The sequence below is a fragment of the Camelus ferus genome, chromosome 20 (assembly GCF_009834535.1).
Source record: "Camelus ferus isolate YT-003-E chromosome 20, BCGSAC_Cfer_1.0, whole genome shotgun sequence".
Classification (NCBI taxonomy): Eukaryota; Metazoa; Chordata; class Mammalia; order Artiodactyla; family Camelidae; genus Camelus; species Camelus ferus.
Window position 1 is genome coordinate 17,859,059 of NC_045715.1, and position 27,978 is coordinate 17,887,036.

General features: G+C 41.1%; 2 protein-coding genes across 8 annotated transcripts in view; one reads left to right on the forward strand and one right to left on the reverse strand.

Annotated features, from left to right (window-relative positions):
- The window catches only part of SLC17A2 (solute carrier family 17 member 2), a 73,974-nt gene that overhangs the window by 12,789 nt on the left and 33,207 nt on the right, over positions 1-27,978 (reverse strand). For 2 of the 4 annotated variants that reach the window (XM_014557212.2, XM_032463367.1), the window contains exon 1: positions 3,464-3,614. The exons of 1 other annotated variant lie outside the window; for it this stretch is intronic. The gene's annotated coding sequence lies outside the window, so the exon portion shown is untranslated. Of the gene's footprint in view, positions 1-3,197; positions 3,217-3,463; positions 3,615-27,978 lie in introns of those variants that run through there. One more of the 4 variants, XM_032463369.1, reaches the window with a different exon arrangement.
- Positions 12,317-25,547, forward strand: TRIM38 (tripartite motif containing 38). 4 transcript variants are annotated; one of them, XM_032463372.1, is made up of 8 exons: positions 12,317-12,492; positions 12,680-12,715; positions 13,987-14,424; positions 16,851-16,946; positions 18,863-19,093; positions 20,100-20,122; positions 20,219-20,331; positions 24,297-25,547. In XM_032463372.1, the coding sequence occupies exons 3-8, from the start codon at positions 14,017-14,019 to the stop codon at positions 24,818-24,820; spliced, it is 1,395 nt and encodes a 464-aa protein (XP_032319263.1). In that variant the 5' UTR covers positions 12,317-12,492; positions 12,680-12,715; positions 13,987-14,016; the 3' UTR covers positions 24,821-25,547. The 4 variants fall into 4 exon arrangements, with proteins under 4 accessions (XP_032319263.1, XP_032319264.1, XP_032319262.1 ...); XM_032463371.1 differs by having other exon boundaries at positions 12,320-12,492; positions 13,871-14,424; XM_032463373.1 differs by lacking the exon at positions 12,680-12,715.

Genomic DNA, 27,978 nt, shown 5'->3' on the forward strand with positions numbered 1-27,978 from the left:
AACTGTTGTTGAAAGAACAACAATTAGGCTTCATTTACATAGTCAGCATAGTTTTCTCCCTGCCAAATGTCTCTGGAATTCTGAGAACAAGTTCACTCCAGCTAAGTTTTGAAACTTACTTTTTAAAAAAAACTACAGTGGACCTAAATAGATGCCCACTGCTAACAAGAGAAAGTCAGCACCAGGTTGGATTTTGCTCTGTTTTGGAAGGTTTTCCACTCTTGCTAACAGCTGGGTGCAGCCAGGAATTCAGTTCAGGGCTCTACAGTCAGGTTCTGGCTAAAGAGACTGGAGTGGACACCTAGTTGACCCAGAGTTTGGACCATTTTCTATTTGATCTCCCTTGTTATGTAAGATCCCAAGACTTGGCTGAAGACAACTTTTTCACTGTGCATGCATCTACAAGTACCTATATTCCACTAAAAGCCTTCCTACCCATCTATCTGTCCAGCAAAACTTATAAACACTAATCCTAGAGCTGAAAGAGACTCAGAGACCCTCTGGCCTAACTGTTCATTTTATTGATGAGAAAACTGGTGCGCAGAAAGTTTGAAAAGTTGCTCCAAGCCACAGAGTTTACTGAGCCAGCACCAGGTCTCTGATACCAGACTGCTGCTTTTTTCTGTCTGTTAGTACTGCTTCCCCTTTATGTTCATATTTTAAGCACAAACTTAAAGCACCGTAGGGTAATTTCATTTTGAGGTATTCTATATAGGAATTTATATAATTTTAAATTAATTTTTAAATTGAAGTACAGTTGACTTACATATATTAGTTTCAGGTGTACAACATAGTGATTCAATATTTTTGCAGATTATACTTCAATATAGGTTATTACAAAATAATGGCTCTAATTCCCTGCACTTTACAGTAATATCCTTGTTGCTTATCTATGATCTTAAATTAAATTTTAATCATTCATACTAGATGGAAATTTGATGATAAAAATACTCTCCAGTTGAGCTTTGAATATTAACAAAATTAAAAAAGACTACTCTCTCTTGCTTTTTTTGTTAGTGGAATGACATCATAAACCCCTCACTTCATTTGTCTTTCCCATTCCATCTGATGCCATCCCTACCTTAGTTTTTATGGTTTCAAATGCTACTTTGAATTTTGCCTCACTAGCTAATTTCAGTTGTTAATTTCCCTGTTTCCTGTGCATGAGACAAATACGGAAATCAGGCAGACATCCCAGACCATTCTAAATGTGGGTCCTTCTATGACATAGTAATGGAAACTATTTTTCTAAGATAATCACAGAAGCATATGAAAGTATGGAGTCTAAGGACTGCAATAATTGATAAGCACTTGGAGACAGTGGAATGAGTCTTAGACCAATTGTAAACATTGTCAAGGACCTTCCTACTCTAGAGTGACGGTTCTAAAAAGTAGTGAACCCTAGTGTCAAACCTGTAAGTAGACAAAGAAAAATTAAATTAAGTTAAAGGAAAATTCTACGTTAAAAAAATAATTTTATGATGCAAAATAGAGTTGAATTTGTTATAAAATGAATAATGTAGACAGTATAATTTATGCATAAGCAAAAGAGTATTTTTCCTATTATTTTTAGTCTAGAACTATTTTGTTATAATGGGCTTTCTATTGCTCTTAGATGTCCCCTAATATTAATCCTGTCTTGCAACACCTCTGTTAGCCGAGTGTCCCAGTTTACTCAGAGTAAATGTTACATGTGGTGGAAAGAGCATGAACCTGTGGTTCAAAGGGTATCCAAGGACCAAGTTCTCCGTTATTCACAATCTGAGTAAAGCAGAACAGATTTCATAAGATCCCAGAATTTTAATTGTCTCATAGGAAAAATGGGAATAATATTACTTCACAGGACTGTTGTGAGCAAAAACAAAGGTGTGAGACATGCCTCCTCAATGTAAAATATTATACACCGTAAAATGTTATTAACAACAACAATAATAATAGTCACAAGATTGGCACTTGAGCCTCTCAAATTAATAAACACAGGTTTACAGCAAATGAAATAACTTTCTAAAAATATTCTTTTGATTGTTTGTTAAATTGGTTTTAACATTTCCTTTTAAAAGTGAGTTCTTCTGGACTAGAATCCAGAAGATGAATGAGAAAGGGATGCCTCTCCGATGCTATAAACACTGAAGAACATGGGAAGAAGTAATTTCTTTCATGTTTGTAAAACTGAGGCCCCTTTTAACACCTGTTTACTTTTTTGAAAGATTGGGAGTTCTGGAGTAAAGTTGGTTATTCTAGTAGATCATTTACATCATGCTGTCAATTTACATGAACTTAATCATGAAAAAAAAAGAAAACGGGTACTGAGCACCAATAGTGGGGAATCCTAGAAGGCAGGGTTATGCCAAAATTCAAGTGCAACTTGGGCACTGCTCACAGGGGACTCACAGCTCCACTCATTAGGAGATCCACAGGTGTGCCTGTGCAACTTTCCTCCAAGCAACAACCTCAGGCTATATCTTTCAGGCCAGTAGGAGTCCATCTGTGCTGTGGAATTGAGATTTTTTTTCCCCTGGGCAGGTTGGGAGAAGGCACTTTCATTAGGTCTTTTCCTGTAGGGCTTCCCATCATAGCACTAATAGGAAGTAACCACTGTCTCTCTGGCATCTTTTCTCAGCTGTTCAAGGAGGGCAATAAACCAGGTGATCTCTACAAGTGTACAAGTTTCCTTGCCTTCCATCTTTTAAAAAAATTTTGTTATTGAAGGATAGTCAGTTTACAAAGTTGTGTCAATTTCTTACGTACAGCTTAATGTTTCAGTCATACATGTACATTCATATATTCCTTTTCATATTCTTTTTCATTATAGGTTACTACAAGATGTTGAATATAGTTCCCTGTGCTACACAGTATGTCTATTTATATATAGTAGTTAGTATTTGCTAATCTTGAACTCCCAATTTATCCCTCCCCACCCTCTTTACCCCCTGGGAACAATAATCTTGTTTTCTATGTCTGTGAGTATATTTTTGTTTTGTAAATAAGTTCATTTTGGTCTTGCCTTCAATCTTATTCACAATTTTGTTCTTATTCTCCTCTTCTTGAGAGACAATTTCAACCATATACAGAAATCTGAAAAGACTCATTAGTCACAGTCCCCAATCTCAAATCTTGTTAGTTCTGATCCAGTCTTTTATTCTACAGTCAACTCCACAGCCTGCCCAACTCATCAAGGTGTCACAGTTAAGACTCACAGAATCCTTGAAGAGGTGACCAATGTCCACAGAGTCCATTGGCACTGGTGTCCTCTCAAGCCTTGCTTTCAAATCTTGACTGAATCGATTGCCATTTTTAGAAAGTGTCTTCTTTGTTTTGGAATCAGAAACCATTCTCAGATGGAGAGCCTTAGGCTTCTAATAATGTTTTTCCTCTGACTTCCCTTCAAACTGTTCCCTCCCTTTAACGGATCATTGGTTGATTAGTAATTATCCTCCGACCCAAAAAGAAGAAATGCACTTACCTTCACCATTAAACTAGAGTTGTAAGCCTTAAACTATTAGGCTACCTTGAAGAAAGAAGTTTTCATCTCTTCTTCCCGTTCACATAATTCCACAATTTCACAAAGATAAATAATGAGTCACATGGCAGGCAGACTGCATCAGGTTTAGTCCTACATTCTCAGAGCAGAGAGACCAGGTTTGGCTTCGCTGCTTAATTTTTAACTTCATTTTCAAGTTCTCACAGGTAGAATGAGTATCTCAAAAGATGACACCGTGTTTTTTCTGCTTTGACCTCCACATACAGATGAAAAAGTCAACAAGCCTTTTTCCTGAAAGGAAGGCGGCACGGTGTGAAAGAAAGAGGCAGGCTCCTGGGACTGCAGAGATGAAGTCACCCCACCCTCACCTCCCAGTGTTTTCTGTGGCCTTGAACAAGTCACTTAACTTCTTTGAATTGGTTTCTACTTTAATAAAGCAAGGGTTACTTACAATGCTTAACTCATGGGGTTATTGGGCAAATTAAATGAAATACACATGCTCACCTGAAGTATGAGTATATTGAGATCCTCAGCAAATGACATGTTCCCATTAAAGGGTTCTGTTAAATCAGACTTTCATTAAGCATTTGGTGCCACTGCTTCATAAATGTGAACTTTGGTTACTCTGACATCTTCCCATGAGGCTACCTTGTAACCTTTCTTCCTGCTTCTTATCTGTGCTCTTTCTAATCCAGTCTCTGCTTGACTCCTGATATTTGGACTTGTGTTTTTTTGTGCTTCTTGAATTTCAGACTGTGGTTGCTACTGAGCCATCCCAGTCTGAATCTCAGCCCTTATAAAAGGAGCTGAAGGCCTTCCCTCCCTGCTTTTATTAGCTTCAAACTACCTTAGTTGAGTTTCCCTGTCCCAGTTAGCCTTGCCACACTCCTTCAAGGAGCCTACTGGAGTCAACATCTCTGTATTAGTGTTCTATTCTTGCTGTTATAAATTAACAAAAACTTATGACTTAAAACAACATGTTTATTCTTACAGTTCTGAAGGTTAGAAGTCTAAAATGGGTTTCATTGGGCCAGAAATCAAAATGTCAGCAGGGCCACACTCTCCCTGGAGGCTCTAGGGGAGAATCTAATTTCTTACCTTTTCTAGTTTCTAGAGGTCACCTGCCTTCCTTGGCTCATAACCACTTCCTCCATCTTTAAAGGCAGCAGCATAGTATCTTTAGATCTTTCCAACTCTGACCCTCCTTTCTCCCTCTTTATAAAGACACTTGCAATTATATTGGGCTCATGTCTGAAATCCAGGCTAGTCTTCATGCCTCAAAATTCTTAACTTGATCACATATGCAAAGTCCTTTTTTTCCCACACAAGGTAACACGTTTTCAGTTTCCAGGGATTAGGACTGGAAATGGAAATCTTCAGGCAGCATTATTCAGCCTACCACCATCCACTTTTGAAGAGTGGAGAAGTAGCATGGAGAATGGAAACAACTGTTCCTTCCTTCTTGTAACTGAAAATTCTGCTTATTGACTTATTGTAGAGTCATTCTGTACCTGGTCAGCCAATGAAAGTAGCTAGAAAGAGAACAAGAGAACTTTGTTTTGCCTAGTCTGCCCAGACGAAGAGGTGACATTTTCTGATTTGTGCAAAGATAGGGAACGATTTGGCAACAGCCTTGATAGAAAAAGTAGCTGAGACTGGATCCCCCAAATAGGACTACATATGACATGGAAAGAACGGTCAACAGCGCCCAATGCCAGAAGTAAGATTCAAACTATATTCTTCAGGCTGATTATGTTGTTTAAATAGTGTAATCCTATAGTTGGATTTTGCAAGCTCCCAAAGGAATCTTGTGTATTTCAAGAACTGCTTTATCCACAGCTCTTTCAACAGTATCTGGCCTAGAGTATATGTTCAATAAACATTAGTTTACTGAATGGATGAATTCTTGAGTCATACTTGCCATTAAGAATCAAGATTTCTGTAGCTGGTCCAAACCCCTTACCCCATCCCACACCATGATTTTCACATAGCAAAGTATTAAATCAACCCACTGAACTATATACAGAAACAGTAAATATCTATAATCTGTTTATAAATATCAAGAGTAATGTAACAGAAAAGATTAGAGAGTCCTAAAATATTAGGTCTCTTTGGCCTGGCATTAATAGCTGTTTCCAATCAGAGCAGTTCAATTCCACCCTCTTTTTTGAGAATTTCCTATGTTCCAGACATGGTGCTAACTTCTGAGAATATCAATTTGTTTAAGACCTGACTTAAGCCCATGACTCCACAGAGTTCAGAGTCCACTGAGTGAGGATATATGCAAAGACAGACAACTAGGACAGAAAGAATAAAGACAAAAAATACAAGCATGCACAGGGTAGGAGGAGAGAAAAAATAAGGACCCCTTTCAACACAGGGGTGTCAGAGGAAGGCTTCCTGGAGAAGGCAGGGTTGTGGTCAGTCTTCACGAATGGTGTGAAAGAGTCTGTAATATAGGGGAAGGAACTTCCAGAAAGAGTGAGGCCATAGTGGCATGGCGTGGGGAATTAGAATTGTTCAACACAACTGGGGATTAAAGTACAAAGGCATGAAGGAAATTTGGTCAACAGACTGGAAACATGGCAAACGTTAAAAAAAATCAATTGTTTTTCTCAATAGTAGAAATAACCAGCCAAGAATGGCAATTGAAAGAAGTTTTTAATGTTCTCTAGTAAGAATAACTATAGAACTTTTAGGCATTACTTGAATAAGAAAAGTATGACTTAAAAGAAAACAATAAAATTTTGTTAAAGGACATAAAACAAGATCTGGCTAAATGGAACTATATACTATATTATTGGGTGGAGAACTTAATATCATACAAATATTGATCCTTCCTGAATTAATAGACACATTCAGTAAAAATCCAACTAGAAGGAAAATGGAAGGACACACTGGAAACAGCCTAAATGCTCATCATTGGGACTGAGTACATTACGATGCAGCCTTATCATAGAAAATTAACTAGCAGTTTAAAAGAATGAATTGCATCTATACTGTTTGATTCAGGTGCTTTTGTATGTCATATAATTTTAAATGAGTAAAACAGATGAAGAGTACACAGAAAGAGATCCATTTTTCTAAATATTTTATATATTTACCCAATTTATAATTTATTTACCCAAGAAATATTTATATATATATATATATGATAGTCTATGAGCCAAATCTGGCTGTAAACTGGTTATCTGGTTTGGGTAACTAGTGAGATGCTGGAAAAAACAAAAAAAGAACCTCTAAAACTAAATGAAAAGGTGACTACCAAAAATTAACAGTTACAGGCTATGCAGATAGAAATATGTGTGTATATTCATATGCACATATTTGTGAATACACATATGTACATATTTGTCTATATGTGTATGTACACGCACATACATTTATGTATGTATGTTTTTCTTTGTCTTTCTGTCCTGTGTTCTCAGCAAATCACTCAAATTTTTCTTCCACTACCCTAAAATAGCACTTCTTAAATTTAATGTGCATGTGAATTACCTGGGGAAAGTATTAAAGTGCTACATAGCTCAGTAGGTCTGGGGTGGGCCTGAGGTTTAGCATTCATATCAAGCTTCCAGGTGGTGCTGATCCCCATGCTGTCCACCTGTTGCTACTTTGTGTGGAAAGAAATGCTCTTATACTTTCTTCCATTGTATTTAGTCTATAATTCATTCCAGGAGTAATATTTTGTCAAAAATTTATTTAGCAATAAAGTTTCTTTCAATGTCCATATTTCCCCTAGGATTTCTAAATATTAAAAATAATCAACTTTTGGGGGGAAGGTATAACTCAGTGGTAGAGTGTGTGCTTAGCATGCACAAGGTCCTGGGTTCAATCCCCAGTATCTCCATATAAATAAATAAATAAATAAATACCCCCCCACCCCACCCCAAAAAAAAGGATTGGAATGCTGCTGCTTTGGGATTTTTTTTTTTAAGTCAACTTTTCTTGTTTAATTTCTGCTTATTTCAGTTTCATAATTTCTTGGTGATTTTAGGTAGAAGTTAATCCTTCATTTATTTTCTTGAACAGTCTGAACATAGTTATATTTGTCCAACTTTAAAATTATTTTCTTTTAGACCAAATTCATATCCCATTTGTTGAGTTTAATTGCTGTCTTTTAGGTTTCTATTCATAAAATTTGAAATTGTGGTGTGTAAACCAAATTTCAATGTTTTTACTTATCTTTCTTTCTCAGTCTCTCTCTTCTCTTCCCTCACTCTCCCCCACAGCACTTACCTTGTACTCTCTAAAATGGTTTGTGTTACTTTTATCTGAGTTTTAAAATTCATGTTCTAAAACCATTCCAGGTCTTACCCAGAAGTGAGCACAGGGGCACACAGACAAATCCAGAAGAAGCCCTCAAGTTCTGGCTCAAGGAATGGGAAAGGGGTCTTCTAGCACTCAGAAAGAGAGGGGGTGATCCATATAACTTTTTCTTTTCTCTGTTCTCTCCCACCCTAGCCCTCAAGCAATCCCATAGCCAAAACTCTAAGTGAGGTGAAACTTCATCTCATGTCAGGGAAGCTGTGGTCTCAGAATGATGTAGTGAGTGTCCATTTCTTTTTTCTTTCTGTGTTCCCAGAAAAAGGTGCAGTCACAGGAGGAAAGCAGCAGAGCGCAGTAAATAAAGTCCCAGCTTTCCAGCCAAAGAGAGTCTCAAAGGGGAGCCTCAAGAAATGGAAAGTGCCAGGGAGATGAAGCAGGAGTGGCCTGGGAAAGCAATCTTATGAGATTGTTCGTGAACTCCGGGCAGTGTGTGCATGGATCTGACCTTAAACAGCATACTACAGAATTGAGAAATGAACTATGGTTATATTACCAACAAGGACCCTGACTGACCACTGGGTGGCACACATGTGAGGCAAATCTGAACAGCACTGCAAAAGCCTTGAAAACTGAACTGGCCCACAGAAAGCTGATGGGAACATACAGCGTGAATCTAAGTTGATTGTTTTACTAAGGCAAAAATATTGACATTTCCAATAGGATTTAAATAATAACCAGGGCTTCATAAGATAATATTCAAAATGGCCAGGATACAAACCAAACGTACCAAGCATATGAAGAATCAGAAAAATGGCAATGTTTCACAGGGGAAAGGGCAATCAACAGATGCCAATATTTAAATGACACAGATGTTAGAATTTTCTGGCAAGACTTAAAGCAGCTATTTTAAAAATGCTCCAGCAAACAATTGCAAATCGTCTTGAAATAACTGGAAAAAATTTCTTCTAGCAAAGAAACAGAAGATGTAAAGAAGGACCAAATGGAAACTTTGGAACTGAAAAATACAATACCGCCTCTCCCCCCAAAAACTCACTGATTGGCTCAACGGCAGAATGCAGATGATGGAGGAAAGAGTCAGTGAATAGTTTGTGCTGATCTACCCTCAAGTTCAATCTGAACTAGAGAGAAAGGTTTTTTTTTTTGTTTTTTTTTTTTAAAATGGGCAGAGACTTGGGGCGGTTTGGGAACACTCTTGAAAAGTTCTGACATTAGCGTCATCAGAGTCTCAGAAGACAAAAAGTTGAACAGTGCAGAAATAAAATAGTTGAAGAAATATTGGTTGAAAACATCTCAAATACACTGAAAGGCATTAATGTATAGGCTCAAGAAGATCAGAAAACTCCAAATAGGATAAAACCAAAGAAATCCATGCCCATAATCAAACTACTGTAAGCTAAAAACCAAGAAATAATCTTGAAGTCTGCCAGAGGAAAACTTAGAAGGCAATAATGATTTGAAAGACTACATATTTTTATCAGAAAGCATAGAAGCCAGAAAGGAGTCACTCAATATTTTTCAAGTGCTGAAAGAAAAGAATTGTCAATGCAGAATTCCATATCCAGTAAATATATCCTTTAGGAATGAAGGTGAAATAAAGACTTTATCTGGTGAAGAAAAACTAGGACTTCACAGTCAGCAAACTTGCTCTAAAAGAATTGCTAAAGTTCCTCAGACAGAGGGAACTGACACCAGAAGGAAACCTGGACACCAGGAATGAAGAAAGAGCAACAAAAATAGTAAATTCCTAGGTAAAATAGTAGACAATTCTCCTCTTTAGTTCCTTAAAATTTGTTTGACATTGGAAACAAAGTTTGTAACATTGTTTGATGAGATTATCCATACATGCAGATGTAATGCAAAAGACAAAGACAACATAGATGAGGAAGGATAAAGGAATCTATATGGCAATAAGGTTTCTACACCCAAAATAGTAACATAAAGATTCTAAAAGTAATAAATGCAATACAGGAACTATGTATGTTCTTGGTCCTGAAACTTCACTGTGTTTATCTACTATGGACTATTTTTTAATGACCTTTGATCTTTTTACAAGAGTCTGTCATTCCTGGACTCCCTTCTTCCCCTAGTGAACTTCTACCTCTTCTTCAGAACATGGCTCAGAGGTTATCGCCTCTGTAAGAAGTATCCGGCTTCCGCCGGGAGTTGCATGTTTATTTTATTTCCTTTGTCAGCCTTAACATTTTTTCTTACTTTGTTACAACACTTAGAATATAATTAATTTTTTAAAAATAGTTTAACTTTCTGGGAAACTTTAAAGGGAATAAATTATTTTTTTAGTTGTTGTATCCCTAGGGTCTAGCCTAGTATTTTGCTGTAAAGAAGATGTTCAATAAGTACTCGCTTGTTGTGTGAATAAATGAATACTTAAAAAAAAATGACTGTTAGGATATAATTGCCATTGTTAGCATGAATCATTTAAAATCATTCGTAAGAACCAGATTACACTTACGTTTCTTTAATATTGGTCAAAGAAGTAGTTATGCTTTCATAAAGGCAAAGCCATAGGGACATAAGCCACCAAAAATGCAAGAGTGCCATCTATTGGTGAACATGTAAACAGATAAGCCACCAAGAAGCCATGTAAAATATGTTTACTTTCAATAATGTGTCCCTTCTGTAGCTTGTATAAAACGTGAAAGAAAGATGGAAGCAGAATCGACAGATGTTGTATGGTATTTTCCTGGAAAAGAGCTTATCCTAATAATTCATGCAAAATACAGTAATTTTTAAAGGCAAAAAAAAACCCAACAAACCCATAAAACACTGCAACAAGAGACCCTATACAAGATTGAAAACGATTTCCACCTCTGCCCTTCTCTTCCCTTTGATCATCTGAAAAGTTTGTCCTCAAGATCACGTTTGTAGTGTGCTCTTATCAAACCTCTGTTAAGCCCTCCTTCCTAGAAGCCTAGTTCTCTTTCATTTTCAATTTTCTCCCCGTCCAAATCATTAATATATCCTACGGGTGGGAGAGAAACAGCTCTCTGGGAAAGCAGTAGCCACCATGGATTCTGGTATTTTCCGGTCCTGTTTGCCATGCTAACTTGCCTACCACCACCAACAGACACACACACCACAGACACACCCTATCACACATCTTACACAAACACAAACCATATATCACACTCTACATCCAGCACACCCTACCACACTCCCCACAACACACACTCGCTATAGTTCCTTGCTGGTAGCAGCAGCTTGTTTTCTTTTGGGCATTCATTAGCCTCCTTTTCCTGATCCTTTGACAGGACAAATTTGAGATGAGCTGTGCCTGTGTCCAGGGTCACATCCACAACAGTGAAATCCCTGGGAATCTGTATAGCATCACCCTCAGATCAGGGACTGGGTGCTCGTTCTTTCTCTTCTGTCTGTGTCCTGGTTGCCTCTGGAGTAGATCTGTCCTGCATTGTGTGCGGGACCTGCCACCACAGGATGTTTCTGGGTGACATGAGTCACCTGGAGGCAAAATGGCAGAGGGTTCCTTGAGCCCCCAGGAGGATGCAGTGCTGAAGATAGACTCCTATTTGGGTGGGAAGAGAGGAACTTGTTTCACAATTTTGCCTCCAGCCTGAGCTGCTGGACCAGCAGAACTGTGGCTGCACCTAATTCCTCCCGGGCTCCCTCTGCGGGTCAGTACCTGATCCACTGAGCTAGAGGCTCCCAGTTGGCCCCAGGCAGCTCTCAGAATCCAAATTTAACTTCTCCGGCCTGTGTCCTCAGCCTTCGTCCTGGCTCCCTTGGTTCACTGCAAATGTTTATTTCTTAAGCAAGCATTTATTGTGCCCTTATCATAAATACCTCTTACACATGTGGCAGGGTCTTATTTTGAGCTGTTATTTCCCATTAAATAGTAACTCTAACTTGGGTGGAGACAGTATTTTTGCTCTTATTTTGAACTAGTGAGACTGGAGTTGAGGCACGAAGAACTCAAGCCCAGACCCCACAGTCTTTCCCCAACAGGGCGCAGAGCAGAGTGACGGCCCCCAGGTTGAACATGGCTCCCAGCTGAGGCCACACTGCTGGACAGAGGCTCTCGTTTGCTGTCCTTGGTGGCTGACTCTAACCATTGGTAAGTATTTGAATCCTGCAGGGACACTGAGGAGGAAAATGAGACACAGCATCAGGACAGAGAAGGGGAGACAGGCTTGAGCAAGCTTTTTGATACCAGTGAGCCCCACTACTGTCACCAGCCCTTTTTGCACTGTACCCTTCAGAGCAGTTACAAAACAAGAAGTGACTAATAATAGCTAAACATAACATTGGCCAGGAAGGCTTATGAATCCCAAGAGAGTGGGCGGTAAAAGTAGAAAGATCTCAAGTCAGAGTCTGTGAACTCTGCAGACTTCCTGGTTTTAGATCTTCTGTGCTGGGGTCACAAAAGAGTTAATTGGGCTATGAATTTGCCTTTACTTTCATTGATGTAAAAGAAAATTATTTTTCCTATGGTCTCTCCTCCCTTTCAGGACAAGCTGAGTGCAAAAGATACGGGCAACTTCACTGGTTTCCTCCCCACATCTTACAGGGCCCCGCCTCCCAGAGCAGTTTCACTTCTGAGTTTAGTCGCGTCTGAGTTAACTTCCTCACCCAGATCGCAGGAACTGGCAGCCACGGAGGGATTAGCAGCGAATGTGACCGCTGTGGGTGAAGGAACAGCCCAGGCCCCGCTCTTCTGGGTGGAGGGCTAGGACCCGTGAGCATATGTGAGCGTGCGGGGGTGGGCGCGGGGCGGGGGGGGGGGCCGGGGAGGGCCCGGGGCGGCGGGGGGTGGCGGCGGGGGGTGGGGGCGGGGGGTGGGGGTTGTTTCCTGCTAACAGCCGCTGGGACTCTGAAAATGGTCAAGTCTTGACTTCCGAGCTCTCGCACCCTGTCTGCTTTCTCTTTTACCAGACTCCATGTCTAATCTCAGAGCATCCAGGATGTAAGGTGAGTGAAAGCCCCACACAGGCACCCCGGGCCTCAGAGGAGGGGAAGTCCTTCTCTCCACGGGCACAGCTTTCCTGGAGGGGAGGAGCCCAGTGTGTATCCCTTGGGCAAATAACTTGCCAAAGAATAGAAGTCTGCAGAAGAAGAGGCTCTAAGAGACGGCTCCTGTGTTAGAGGAACTAGCCTCCCCAGTAACTTTAGTTGAATCACTGCTTTTGCTTCTGCCACTGTCTGTTCAAAGGAAAGGTCACTCTCTAAACTTCCTCCAGCCTCCACTGCCCTCCCTGACGAGCACCTGGCAGTGGGAGAGCAGGGAACAGGCCTAGGGGGCCGACTCCTTGCTCCTGGTCACCCCTCTGTGGTCTCTGGTTGTCGGGTCCTCACTGGTGGACACTACAGGGTCCAGCACAGAGACCCGGTCTTCCCCATCTGCTTCCCACCTCCCCACATCGTGGGTTCTGCAAACTCCCTGTATTCCAGTCACCTCAGACTTCTCCTGAGAGACAAGTCCTGGTCTGGAGAGGAGACCATCACCTCGCTAAGCTCTCCAGGACCTCTGCTCTCCACAACCAAGCCCTTCTCGGGCTTTCCAGCCCTCTTTCCAATTCTCTTTCCCTCAGGTCAGGGAGGGCAAAAAGGACCGCCTTGTTCTTCTGGTTGCCTTGTTTACTTTCATTATCATCCGGGTTGGGTCTCCACTGGGGACTCTCTTGTTCTTTGTGGGGTGGGGGTTAGTTAGAATCAAATTTGATTGTTTCAGTGGAGTCCTTCACAGACCACCCAATTACCTAGGTGTTACTACCAGTGACAGATACTTCTGGTACTAATTATCCGTGATGTTCATTAGACTAAGAAAGAGTTTGACAGCCCTTCACTGAGTTCTTTCTGTCTTGCTGCAGCTTTGGTGAGGAAGCCTGCCTGGTTTCTCTCTCTCTCAGTGCTTGGTCCAAGAAAACTTTCTGCAATGCTGAGGTGTTCTATATGTGGGCTCTTATGTAGCCACCAGTCACCTGCAACTGCAATGTGGCTAATGGGTGTGAGAAACTAAACTTTAAATTCTATTTAATTGTAATTAAACTTGAGTAGCCACATATTCTACAACACAGCTACATTTTATGCATCTTCTAAATTCCAATTTCTTTCTTCTTTCTATAGAGAAGACCTCATGACCTGTGGAGGCCAGGGGCAGCCAGTACATTGCACAAAGGCTCAGGTGAAGTGAATTTCCATCACTGTTAGCAAAATTCTGGTGGCTTCATCTTTGCCTCTAGATCCGACATTGGAGCTTTTCAGGACAAGCCATGGCCTCATGCCCAGCCACCAAGATGAGGGAGGAAGCCACCTGCCCCATCTGCCTGCATCTGATGACTGAGCCGGTGAGCATCAACTGTGGACACAGCTACTGCCACTCGTGCATAGTGAGGTTTCTTCAGAATCTCTGCCAGATGCAACCATGGCTGGAGACGTTCTCCTGTCCCCAGTGTCGGATGCCATTTGGAATGTCGAGCCTCCGACCCAATAAGCAGCTGGGAAGCCTCATTGAAGCTATCAAGGAGATGGACTGTGAAATGTCATGTGAGAATCATGGAGAGAAGCTCCATCTGTTCTGCGAAGACGAGGGCCAGCTCATCTGCTGGCGCTGTGAGCGGGGACCGCAGCACAAAGGGCACGTCACAGCTCTTGTTGAAGATGCATGCCAAGGCTACAAGGTGAGTAGTGGGCCAGGGGGCTTTGGCAGGTACTGGGTCCCATGTTGCCTCCCCCTGTGAGACCTGAGACTCTTTAGCCTGAAACCCAAGATTAGGATCCTGAAATATAGCTTTCATCATGTCCTTCTTCTGAAAAGTGGTGTGTGATGGGTCCTCACTGAACCAAGTCCTGACAGTCTCTCTTGACTTTCAGCGAGATGGTCAGACTCTTATTCCTGTCCACTCTTGCTCTGATGAACCTCTCCTCGCTCTAGAATGCCACGTGCTCCAGTGCACACCTGCATGCTTTTTTCACTCATGCTGTGTGTGTAATTTGAGGAACCACCATGTGCAAGACCATGGGAGAAAGTCTGAAAACACAGGGTACAAAGACACGCTACCTTCTAGGTATCCTATAGTCTAGTAGGGAAGACAAACCAGCAAAAAGATTGCCTGGAGTGCCCTGGTTTGGATGGTGGAGAGGGACACCAAGGGCTGGGGAGTAGTAACTGAGGAATCTTCCCAAAAGTGACTCTTGAAGAACACATAACAATGAACCATACGTACGTGGAAAGGTATAGCTCAGGGGTAGAGGGCATGCCAAGATCCTGGGTTCAATCCCCAATACCTCCGTTAATAAATAAATTAAAAAACAAACCTAATTACCACACTCCCCCCAAATGAACCATATATAGCAGTATGGAGAAGAGAGAGGGCACTCTAGACAGAGGGGCCCAGGTGTGCAGAGGCACAGCCACGGGAGCTGTGACCAGACCAGGGATTATGTCCAGGGAAGGTGGGTGATGTCATGGGAAATGGATTCTGGACCCAGAAGCTTGATGTCAGCTCAGAGTCTAAATCCTAGCCCAGAGAAGTACTGGCCACTGGGGAGTTTTCATTTGCAGAGTGAAGGATCTGGTTGACACTGGAAAGAGCATTCTGTTACTGCTATAATGAAAGGACTATTAAGGAGTAAAATTCAGATTACTCCTCTAAGAAGGGGGAGAGGGAGCAGTTATAAGCCAGATTCAGGAAGGGGAGTGAGTGAAAGGATTTGGAAATGGTTGGTTATGGAGGATGAAGAGGAGAGAGAGGTTTGGGATAACTCCTAGGGCTCACTCAAGTGTGAAAGAAGGTGATGTTGGCTGTGGTAGAATGAAGGGGTGAGCATAGCCCTACTGCCTTATTCTTTCCCTGCCTTGCCCAGATTTGAGAAAACTGTTGTCCCCAGTGTCAGCTCCTCATTGCCTCCCCCACGAGGAGGAGGGAGGGTCTTCTATTAAGGTTCTGGGTTCTCCGTCAGGACATGTCAACACTGATCACCACTCAGAATGCAGCAGCTCTTCCTTAAACTCCATGGAGCAGCTAATAACTATAAGGGGGATAGTCCCATTGGAATTATTTTCCCACCAAGTAGTAAGCAAAGAGCAGCATTGGGTGGTGGTTCTAAGCCTCAGGAGTCGGTCTGCTTAGTTTGAAATCTTAGTCCTGCTACTTACTAGATGGGTAACCCTGAGCAAGTTTCAATAAATATGTCTTCAGGCCTTGGTTTCCCCAACCATCAATGGGGATAATAGTCGTTTCCTGCCTCCCCAGCACACAGGCCCGGGAGGTTGTTATCAGCTTTAAGGACATTAATACATGTAAAGCTTAGAATAGCACTTGGCACATAGCAAGGGCAACACAGTCCTTTGCTAACAGTTCCACAGAGCACTTTATTGAGGGCACTCGAGAATTAATGAGAGTATACTTACTGGGTTTAGGACAGGAGCCAATTCTTTTAATATTGACCACAGCTAGCAATTTGGTTCAGCTTAAACTTGCTTTCCATGAAAACGTGAGAAACTATTTTGAAAAATAACCTAAAAGCTCGATATGGATACTAAGTCATTTTTAAATGGCTTCAAAAGATATCAGAGCTCCCTTCCTCCATTAATTGTTTCTAGTAACTTCAGCTGGCATCTAGGTCTTTCCTTCCTGACTCACTATAATACATACTTAGGTCCCTGTGTGCCAAACACTCTGGCATTGTTTATGTTTGGTTCAGCACATTATTTTAGAAAATCTTTTTGGATGATTATTGTTTTGCATGCAATATTTCCCTGACTGTTAGTGGTAGATAGAGCGCAGACTCTGGGTCAGCAGATGAGTGGGGTCACAGCTCACCCACCTACCAGGTATAGCATCTTGGGCAAGTTATTTACCCCCTTCCTAAGCCTCAGCTTCTGTAGCATAGAAATGATGTTAAAAATCCTAACTGTTCAGGGTTCCCAAGGGGATCAGATATGCTGCCGCACATGAAGCCTGAAGCATGCTTCCTGGCAGTGTCAGGACTCAATACATATTAAATGTTATTCTAATAGTCTTGGAGGGCTGGCATGCCTCTTAGGTGCCCAGTGAAGAGTTGTTGAATTGAAAAGGCTTTATTCACCCTATTTTTCCTTTAGGAACAGCTCCAGAAAGCTGTGACAAAATTGAAGCAACTAGAAGAAGAATGTATGAACCTGAAGGTGTTCACGGCAAACCGAATAACAGAATGGAATGTAAGAGTTTGGGTTTATTGATCTCAAGCTGTTGTCCTTCCTAGAGTTTAGGCATAGGGGATTATTGGGCAACGCATAATGAATGGCTTATTCTCATCAAACCACGCCAAATAGATAAAACCCAAAGAAGAAGCCGGTATTTGTTTTTATGTCCCTCGTTGTCTACATCTATGAGAATTTATCTCCAACCCTTTCAACTTTTCAATAGTAATTGACTAGGATTCTAATACCTCAGTCAGTGGAAGCAAAATTGGTGTGCCTCTACATAGAGTCATTCTTGACTGGGTTTCAATTTTTAAATATCTCAAAATACCTTCATGGTTTGAAGGCCTGTTGAGCCTTGTTGCTTTGGTACATGTACCACAGGGCAGGGTGTAGCTCCCAGCCTTACAGGCTCAGAAACCAACCTTTGTGAGCACTAAGTAAACAGAATAGCTCCAGGTTAAGATAAATATTACTCAAGCTCATGAGGCTGATAAAGGAAATTGATTTGATTTATAGGAAGGATCAAAGTGCTCCAAGAAACTACACATTTACCACTGCAGATTCTAGGGTGTCTAAGACTATTTCCTTGGCTGACCAGCCTCCCATGATCAGAGATGCATTCCTTTATGGAAATATTTATGTAATCCATCATTTCACAGTCAAATCCCACAGGCTGGTAGATATTTACCTCTTTTAGAGGTCTCTTCCAACCTTCCAACCTCTCTGCCCCAATCCTTTGTGTACGGTTGTTAAACTTGAAATCTTAGAGGACAGTCTTACTTCCCTCATTTCTGGGATCTTGGGCAGTGGGGAAGATCTTGATTATAACTAAGATATAGGGAAACCCCATCAATGACCCTTCTGCTACATCACGGTCATTGAAACACTTCATGAATCAAGAAAGCACTAACGGAAACTGCAATTCTGATCTCCTAAAATGAAAGCTGAGTCCCACAAGATGTATCATTTGGTTTCTGTCAGTCTTACACATAAGGATGAGTAAGTGCACCCTGGGTTGGTAGGTAAATATTTCACGGTTAACTATGACATAAAACCTGCTCCCCAGACCTCCCCCATGGACTCTCCTACTAGCCTGGTTACCTTAAATTCCAGTCTTGGTGACGTTCGTTACAAACTTTGGCTTCAAAAATTTTCCTCAGACCCAGAGATACCTTTTACGCCCCAAATAAAAACCCATTTTTATCTTTGTAACTGATAAAGTGTTTGACCTCAGCCCTGATTCCAGGGTTAAATTATCTACCACTCCCACCCCTCTCTCTTGCACCTTGGCTGAAGAAGGAAGTTGGTCGGGTGACTATAGAGAATTGTGACAACCTCTGCCACATCTGAGTACCTGCCTCCCAGGCCTGGCTCTGCAGCAGGGAATTTGGAACATTCTTCCAGCTCAAATGACTCATGGGAAAGTAATGTTATGGTAGCTGCATGAACTTTATTTTGTGTGTATACGTGCTAAAATATACATAACAAAATCAACTGTTTAACTGTTTGTGAACAGTTCAGTGACATTAAGTACCTTCCCAGTGTCATGCAACCATCACCACTATCCACCTCCAGAAGTTTGTCATTATCCTGAACTGAAACTCTGTACTCATTTAATAACTCTCCATTCCCTCCTCCTCCCAACTCCAAGTAACCACTATTCTACTTTCTGTCTGTATGAACTTGACTCTTCTGGGTAGCTCATAAAAGTGGCATCATAAGATATTCGTTCTTTTTTTTTTTTCTGGCTTATTTCACTTAGCATAATGTCTTCAAGATTCATCCATGTTGTAGTATGTATCAGAATTTCATTCCTTTTTAAGACTGAATAGCATTCCACTGTATCTCTATACTACATTTTGTTTACCAATTCATCCATCAATGGACATTTGGTTTGTTTCTACCTTTTGAGAACTCTTTCTTGACTCTAGGAGAAAATAGAGATTCAGAGACAAAAAATCCAGTCTGACTTTGAGAATCTCCAGAATTTTCTGCATGAGGAAGAGAAGTGTTATCTATGGAAACTGGAGAAAGAAAAAGAGCAGACTCTGAGGAGACTGAGAGACAATGAGGCCAACCTTGAACAGAAGAGCCATGAACTCAAGAGCCACATCCTGGAACTAGAGAAGAAAAGTCAGGGCTCAGCCCAGAAATTGCTGCAGGTAAGGCTATGCACTTGGAGAACAGAAAGAAGGTATTTGTTCCTGAACTTTTAGGAGGATGATGGTGAGGAAACGTGGGAAGACTGGCAAGGCCTGCCGGTTTCACTCAAGAGTGGCACATTAGTGTAGGGAATTTAAAGTAATGTTTCTTTTAGAGACACACCAATGTCTGCAAGGTGGCCTCCACTAATCTGAAGGGTGTCTTTTGGTGAATCAGAAAAATATTCCCCCACTGGGAGGATACAGTAGGTTCCTTGGCCAAAGGGGACCATGGGATAACTTTCACTACCATTTGCCTGTGTCCCATGTTCATGGAACCCTGTCAAACTGTCTTCTGAAATACTTCTCCAGATGACTGATGGGTGATAAAATAAGGCAGCCAAAATAGGTGATAACCTTCTTCCAATTTGACTGAGCCCTCCAAAGCTCTAAGATGGCCTGCTTTCAGCCGTGTGAAGGATACAGCCCAATAAGACAATCTATGCCTGGAGCTGTTTATTCTAGTTCCCACTAACAGAACTGGAGGTTACACTGTAAGGTTGTAACATGACTGCTCCAACACAGTATGGTACATGCTGCCACCAGCTTCATGGCCCAGTGTCAGGGGCTATGCATGGATTCACCACTAAGGACCTTTGTGCTAAGTGATCTTTAACATGGGCTCACGCTGAAGGAAATCAAGTCACTGAAAGCAAGTCCTCCCAGAGGGAGCATGGCCAAAGCTCCTGGCCCTCTTCCTCAAGCAGCCCACAGGCAGGTGTGATTGCAGACGCTGCAGCTCCCTACAGATGTCAGCAAGGAAAATAATGGATAAACATCCTGATAGGCTGACTATCCCAGGGAGCTGGGATGGGAATCATTCTGTCTGGGTATCCATCAATATCTAAGGCCAGAGTCACTCTCTTTACTTCTTTAGAAGGAACGTTTAGAACGAACAGCCTCACATGGCAAGCTCCATGAAATACTGATGTTCCCACATTTACCTTTTGTCTTTGTTTCTCCATAGAATGTGAAAGACACTTTGAGCAGGTGAGTCCTATACAAATGCAGGAGGGAAGGGGTGTGGGTAGTTAGAACTGAATGGAAATTACCACTGAAGAAGTCTTTGACCTCTGCTTATTCTAGGAGTTGGGCTGTGAAGGTGGAAACACCAGAGATTCCCTCTTTAAACCTTCTAACTGTATGCAATGTTTCTGAGCTTTACTTTGATGTGAAGAAAATGTTAAGGAACTATCAAGGTATGTGAAGAATCCCTAAATACTATGGATAGAAGGGAACTTAAGTGGTAAACAAGCTCATCCCTGGGCAAGCCCACAGCCGGAGAGGTCATTCAGATATTTTCAGTGGAGCTGTCACACTCTCCCTTGTTAATTTGCTCCAGTGCTTAAACAGGGACATAGCATATTGATTATCCACGCAGACCCTTCAAATTCCTGCTCTCTCATTTATTGGCTGTGTCATTTCAGGCAAACAACCTCCTCAGTTTCCCCAGCTGATAAGTGAAAATATTAACAATTCCCACTTCACTGGGTTGCTGGGTTGTCATGAAAATTAAGTACATCAACATACGTAAAGTGCTTAGCACACTGTCTGGGACATAGTGTTTATTGTTAATATTTTGGTCAATTCTCAGAGCAATGCAAGAAAGTTAAGTGAATATTCTGGGCTATGGTTCAAATGTTTTTAGGGCCTTGACCCAGGTGACACAGATAGTAAATATTAGAACCACGATTAAAACCAAATTTTATCAGTCCCGAAGTCTGAGCTTCCTGCTTCCTTGATTCTCTTAATCTGTGCTTGCTACGGTTGCATAATCTCTTATCCACAACTACATAATTTGCAAAGTTATGAAAACTAAGGATTTTTAAAAAATTTGTTTTGCTGCAAAATTGGACCTAACCTAAAATTATTTGGTGACTGTATTAATTATCTATTGCTGCCAACAAATTTAGTGGCTTAAAACAACACGTGTATATTATCACACGGGTTTTGTGGGTCAGAAGTCTGGGCACAGCTTAGTTGGGTCCTTTGCTTAGGGTCTCACAAAACTGCAAGTAAGGTGTTGGCCTGGCTGTGTTCTCATCTGGAGGCTAGACTGGGGCAGAATTCTCTTTCAAGCTCACTCAGATTCTTGGCAGAATTTCTTTCTTTATGGTTATGGGACTTAGGGCCCTGAGCTTCTAGAAGCCAACCCTCAGCTGCTCGCACATGGGCCTCCCAACATGGTCAATTATTTCTTCAAAGTGAGTTTAGGAGAGAGTCTCTAGAGCAAGTCTTCCAGAAAGATAGAGACTTATAGAATAAAATATAATCACAGGAGTCACATCCCATCATTTTTACCACATTCTGTTGGCCAGGAGCAATTCATAGGTCCTGCCCACACTCAAAGGGAAGGAACTGCATAAGGGTATGAACACCAACAGGCAAGATCATGGAAGGATCCCCTTATGTCTGGGTGACAACATGGCCAAACCTGAGCTGCACTGATATGAGACTATTTAAAGTCTTTATTTATCCCAATTAGTTTGAATATATGTTTTACTGCGGAAATATTGATGCATTTGATTACAAGAGACCATTAGACCCTGCTGGGGGTGGAAACGTAGATTATGTTTGCCTTTATAACATCAAAAATATTCTGAATTTCAAAACCTATTTGGCCCCAGGGGTTTCAGATAAGGATTATGGACCTGTATTCAGTTCTCCCTCAAGCTAATAAGAATAAACAATAATAACACCAACTACTAAAAAATAGCAACTCTGTATTTGACCCTATACAGATGCCAGGGAGGACTTTAAGTCATGTCCAGATTTCAGTGAGTTGATTGGTCTACTTTTGTCTTTTATAGAAGGCATGACAACATGGTTCAAGTCAGTCTGTTTCTTAAATGGGCGTTTGATCTTCTTTTTGTTTCTAACCTAATTGTTTTGAGGTCAGAGAACATGGTCTGTGTGATACAGATTCATTGAAACTTGTTCAGCCTTACTTTCTGACTAATCTTTACTCAATCAGTACATATTCTATCTATACAGAGAAAAGTGCATGTTCTCTATAAATTGCTGGGCTTTATATATATCTAATAGACTGAGCATGCTGGGTTATTCATCTTCCATAGCTTCATATTTTTTTTTTGTCAGCCTAATCTATCAATTATGGAAAAAGAATGTTAAAATGTCTCGTGATGAGAGCTGTGAATTTCTCCTTGTAATTCTGTAATTTTTGGTTTGTATATTTTGAGGTTATATTATTAGTACATTCATGTTTAGAATTGTGATTTTTTTCTAGTGAATTGCACTTTTTTCTGTTGCATCCAACAGATGACCCATTTCATCTTAATAATACTTTGACTTAATATCTTTTGATATAATTATGACTACAACAGCTATATAACTATATTATCCATCCTTTAACTTTCAAACTTTCCATGTCTTTTTGTTACATGTGTCACTTACAAGCAATATGTAGATGGAATTTTAAGAATCTGATTGACATTTTTCTCTTTCAAATGGTTTAACCAACTTGCCAACATTTTAATTTCTTAGCTTGGGCTTTCCTGGCTCATTCAGGGGATATAAATTGAAGCCCCAGATTTTTGTGAGTCAGGCTCATGATAAGGACTCACTGAAGAGAATTTAATAAAGGGATCGTTTACAAAGATGAGGATTTGGATAATCAACAAGGAACAGTGCTTGCAGACATAGTAAACAATCTTATGGTTACTGTGGGAAGGTGGGTGGGAAGGGATATATCTGGGAGTTTGAGATTTGCAAAGGTTAACAACTATATATAAAAATAGATTAAAAAACAAATTTCTTCTGTGTAGCACAGGAAACTGTATTCAATATCTTGTGGTAACCTTTAATGAAGAAGAGTATGTAAACAAATATATATATATATACATGCATGACTAGGACATTATGCTATGCACCAGAAATTGACACATTGTTACTGACTATACTTCTATAAGAAGGAAAAGAAGGGGAGGGGAGGGGAAGGGATGAGAGGGGAGAGGAGGGGAGGGAAGGGAAGGGAAGGGAAGGAAAGGTATAAGGAACAGTGAAGCAACCCAGGGCTAGGAATTGGTAGGGAGTAATCACCTCTCTAAGGCAGGGGGAGGGAGCTGTAACTATAGGAGAGTGTGACCAGAGGCAGAGGAATGCAGATCCTCCAAATCATAGCCAGTGGAGGGACTTGGGGTACTAAATACTCTGCTTCTTTTTGCCTCTGGTCTCCTCTAGTGCTTTCCACTGGCTTAACCAAACAGCAGTCAGAGGGATAGAAGCCTGGTTGATGTGTCCACAGGGGTTAGCCTTCCTGGACACAGGGCTGGGTGGAAAAAAGTGGAGAGTGATCTGGAGGGACTAATGGAAAACATGTAGCAGTAGAAATGTTTCTTAGTACTTGATTTCCTTTATTGATAGTAACACAATGGTTTGTTAATTCTCTTGCTAGAACACCCCATTGCCACTTTTCATTTTTAAAATTGCCTTGCTGGCCATTATCACACTTTATTTATTTATTTTTTGCCTTATTCAACTGTAATCAAATATTTTTCATATATATTGGTCTTTCATGTATTACCTTATACTAATCCCTATGGAACATTATCTGAAGCAAGAAAGAAAGGCTTACACTTAAAAGTCATGGGACTAGGTGTGTGTCCTGAGGCCTGGGTCAAATTCTGGGCTTTCCAATGAAAAGCAATGACATTAGCTGTGTCATTTTCCTTCTCTGATCCTCAGTGTTGATGGTTATTAAGAAGAGATGGGGAAGGGCTCATTTCTGTTCAAATATTCCATGATTCCTGGAGGTCCTACATGGCCGAGGAGGGGCTTTGGGAAGGCAAGTTACCATGTGAACTTTTGGTTCTGGTCCCTGGCTTCTCTGAGTGACTTAGACAGTGATAATGTTGAAGAAGAAGATGATGATGATGTCATTGTTATTACTACCACATATTAGGCACTTACAATATACCGGGAATTTTACCAAGCACTAAGCATACATTAGCACATTCAATCCTCCCCAACATTCTTGGTGACAGATATGTTTTCTACTTTATATTTAACAAAACAGAGGCTTAGAGAATGATTTGCTTAAGCTCACAACAGCTAGTAAGAAACAATGCTTGGATTTGAACACAAGCTGGTTTTATGTAAAACAAACTGTACTCTCAGCAACAAAATCATGTCTTTTCTTTTTCAGTCAGTGTGACTCTGGATCCGGATACAGCTCATGACGAACTAATTCTGTCTGAGGATCGGAGACAAGTGACTCGGGGATGCCCCCAGGAGAATCTTGCTATTTCTTCTAGAAGATTTAGAGCCTTACCCTGTATCCTGGGCTGTGAAAGTTTCACTTCAGGAAGATATTACTTTGAAGTGGATGTGGGAGAAGGGACTGGGTGGGATTTAGGAGTCTGTATGGAAAATGTGCAGAGGGACACTGACATGGTGTTGACACCTCAGGATGGATTCTGGGCCATCAGACTGTGCAGAAAGAAAGGCTATATAGCGCTTACCTCTCCCCTAACTTTCCTTCCACTGACGGAGCAGCCTCTGGTTGTGGGGATTTTTCTGGACTGTGAGGCCGGAGTCATATCTTTTTACAATATGACTACTGGCTCCCACATCTTTACCTTCCCGAAGGCTTCCTTCTCTGATACTCTCCGGCCTTTTTTCCAGGTCTATCAATATTCTCCTTTGTTCCTGCCTCCCGTGGATGAGTAAGGGAAGGAGCCAAGTCTCCTTCTTGATTTAACTAGCATAGAGGCTATAAATCCCATAAAGGCAAAAATTTGGTCTATTTTCTTCACTGCTATTTCCCTGAACAGTGCTGGGCTTTTAGTGGATACTTAATAAACCCTCATTGGATGAATGGCTACAATAACTGTAAAAATACCACAGATGGTCAGCATGATTGGGGGAAAGCAAGATAATAACAATAATCATGCTCTGTCCTCTCTGTCCCTTTTCAATAAGTTCAGAGCTTTGATTTCCAAGAGTGCTTGGGTGATCAGGAGAGTGACCCAGAGGTCAGGAGGTCTGAGTTCTCCCAGTATGTTTGAGGCCATTTAAACTCATGGGTGGGAAATGAGGGGGAAGCTGCAATTATGTCTGTCAACTGCAGAAAAGAGCAGGAAAATGAAAATGATGGTGACTCTTCTAACCACTGACATGTTGATTAATAATCTGAGCATAGCCCTGGATGATGTAGTAAGTGCAGATGGCAACCAGATCTGGTGAGCTCCACCTGTGCAATAACCAAGGAAAGTGTGAGAGAAGACTTAAAATTAGCTCACAGTGAGATGCTTCACATGGGAAGGGGATTCAGAGTAAAAATGAATTTTCATGGGAGATTCAGTCCTGGAAAAGAAGTTGATATTTTCTAGACTCTGCTAGAGCCAGCTATCTTGAAATATTTTAAAATCTCAATAAATAGTTATTGTTAGCTTGATTATTGGAATTCTTTATTATATTGCAGATATGATCAAACAAACCTTAACTACACATGAGTTTATTCTGAAAAGTACATTCCATGTCAAACCTAAATTATCATGACTGAGTTGCCTATGGTGGACATTGGTGAAATCAACCAAAACACAGCAACATTCACGATGACCCCAAAACGTCACAAAACTGCTAAATGTTATAATAACTTATAGTTGACACAAAAAATGATGTTTATTGATACTGAGGTTCTCTGACATCATCTCTCTCTAGGAATAGGGGAAATGAAGTAAAAGAGTTGTTTTTGGATGTCAGAGGCATGGTTGGGCCTCCATCTCTACTCAGCAGAAGACACAGAAGAGGTCATTCACCCACGCTTCCCAGCATCAGCCTTCTTTCATTCAGGCTGATAGAGGCTGGGTTGTAACTAGAAAGTGAAGGATAGCAGAAGAGACCACCCCCAAAAGACAACACTTTAGCATAAGAAAGCAATTGAGAAAAAACAGATACGAGAAAAGTTCTCTGCCCTCCTCCTGCTTGCCTAAAAGCAGGACATAAATTTGTAAAGGTATCTCCCTTCCCCTGGTAGAAAACCAAGAAAGATAGAAGCTAATTGTGGAGACAACTCTAGACCCTTATCAGCACAGAGATGGCCCTAGAAGAAGCCACATAAAAGATCTTGCTAAAACTAGCCCTTATTTACCATTACTTCCCCCCATATATTTGCCTTCCCACAATCTGCCACCTAAAAAGTCATTTTCCTTTGTCTTGTCACTTCTCCAAAAATCTACTGTTCTTTTGTAAGATGCTATATCAGCCCAAGTTCTAACTACCTCTTTGAGTTCCTAATCTCTGAGCACTCACATGTGTATGCATGATGGTATGCATGATGCATATGTATCTGGGAAACATTTCCTGTTTCTCCTTTACTCTCTCACTACTACCATACTCACAATATTTCACTTTACTTCTGACAACAGATGTGTAGGGTTTTCCCCCCATGCCAAGCTGAGAGTCTTATAATTCAATTCAATTCTGACATTAATTCTGACATTGGAGTTAGAGTAGACCTACAGGTTAAGGGACTCACACCCACAAGATTATCCCCATCCTCTCACCCCCATCTCAGAAACCAGTTGTAAGTCCAGATTGTCACCTGTGCTTCTGACTGACTGACTGACTGTAAACTGAAGGTTTCCGTGATCTCCTCTTTGGGTTTGATCATTTGTTAGAATAGCTCACAGAATTCTAAGAAACACTTTGTTTACTGGTCTATTATATAATGAAAGATATGATGAATGATTCAAATAAACAACCAAATGAAAAGATACATAGGATAAGGTACAGAGAGGTCCCTAGCTTGGGAACTTCTGTCCCCATGAAGTTGCAGTACACCACTCTCCCAGCACGTGGATGTGTTCCCCAACTCTGAAGCTCTTCAAACCCTATACCTTGGGGATTTTTATGGAAGTTTTATTACGTGGGCATGATCAACCATTAATTTAATCTCCAGCTCCTCCTCCATTCCTGAAGGATGGGGAGTGGGGATGAAAGTCCCAAGCTTCTAATCATGGCTTGGTCCTTCTGGTGATAAGCCCCATCCTGAAGCTATCCAGGAGTCCACCAAGAGTCACCTCACAAGAACAAGAGACATTCCTATTACCCAGGAAGTTCCAAGGGATTTAGGAGCTCTGTGCTACAAACCGGGGACAGAGGATCCTGGAAGTGCAGGAAATCCAGAAAGTCCAGGGCTGGTATAGTAACTTCACAAAATTGCCAGACCTTTCAGCAACCCACCTACCATCCCTAGGATCCAGCTGTCACACCTGCATTCCAAGCTGTAAGAGGGAGAAAGAGACAAAGAAGTAGGGCAAAGGGCACGAATACAAGAGCTGTACTTCACTGTAGCTTCTGAAAACCTACCACACAACCTTCTGCATGCATCACATTAGCCAGAGCTAATGCATCACATTAGTCCAAAGCCACACCTAGAGAGTCTGAGAAATGTCCTCTTTTCTCATGGTAGCCAGCTAAAAATCATTTATTCTCATATCAGTGTCTTAAGAATAGACCTTGGGATGGATGCCCAACAGTCACCTCCACACTCAGATATTATTTAAACTGTTCTAGTAAATGGATAAAAGGGAAAAGCCTACAAACTCATTGATATAAAACCTTAACAAAGGTAACTGTCCTGACCCAACTCCCCACCACACACAGCCACTAAAGAAAATTAAATCTATTCTAATTGATGACTGTCTTGGTCAGTTTGGGCTGCTATAACTGAATACTATAAACTGGGTGACTTGAACAACAGAAATGTATTTTTCACAGTTCTGGGGGTTGGGAAGTCCAAGATCAAGGAGCTGGCTGATTGGGCTCCTGGTAAGAACCCTCCTCCTGGTTTGCACTGGATAAACCAGAGTCACTCTCAAGGT

Excerpts from the sequence above, each read along its gene's own strand:
- TRIM38 (XM_032463372.1), top strand. The coding sequence starts at position 14,017 with ATGGCCTCATGCCCAGCCACCAAGATGAGGGAGGAAGCCACCTGCCCC. Across the intron at positions 14,425-16,850 it reads ATGCATGCCAAGGCTACAAG|GAACAGCTCCAGAAAGCTGT; the intron begins GTGAGTAGTGGG and ends TTTTTCCTTTAG. Across the intron at positions 19,094-20,099 it reads CAGCCCAGAAATTGCTGCAG|AATGTGAAAGACACTTTGAG; the intron begins GTAAGGCTATGC and ends GTTTCTCCATAG.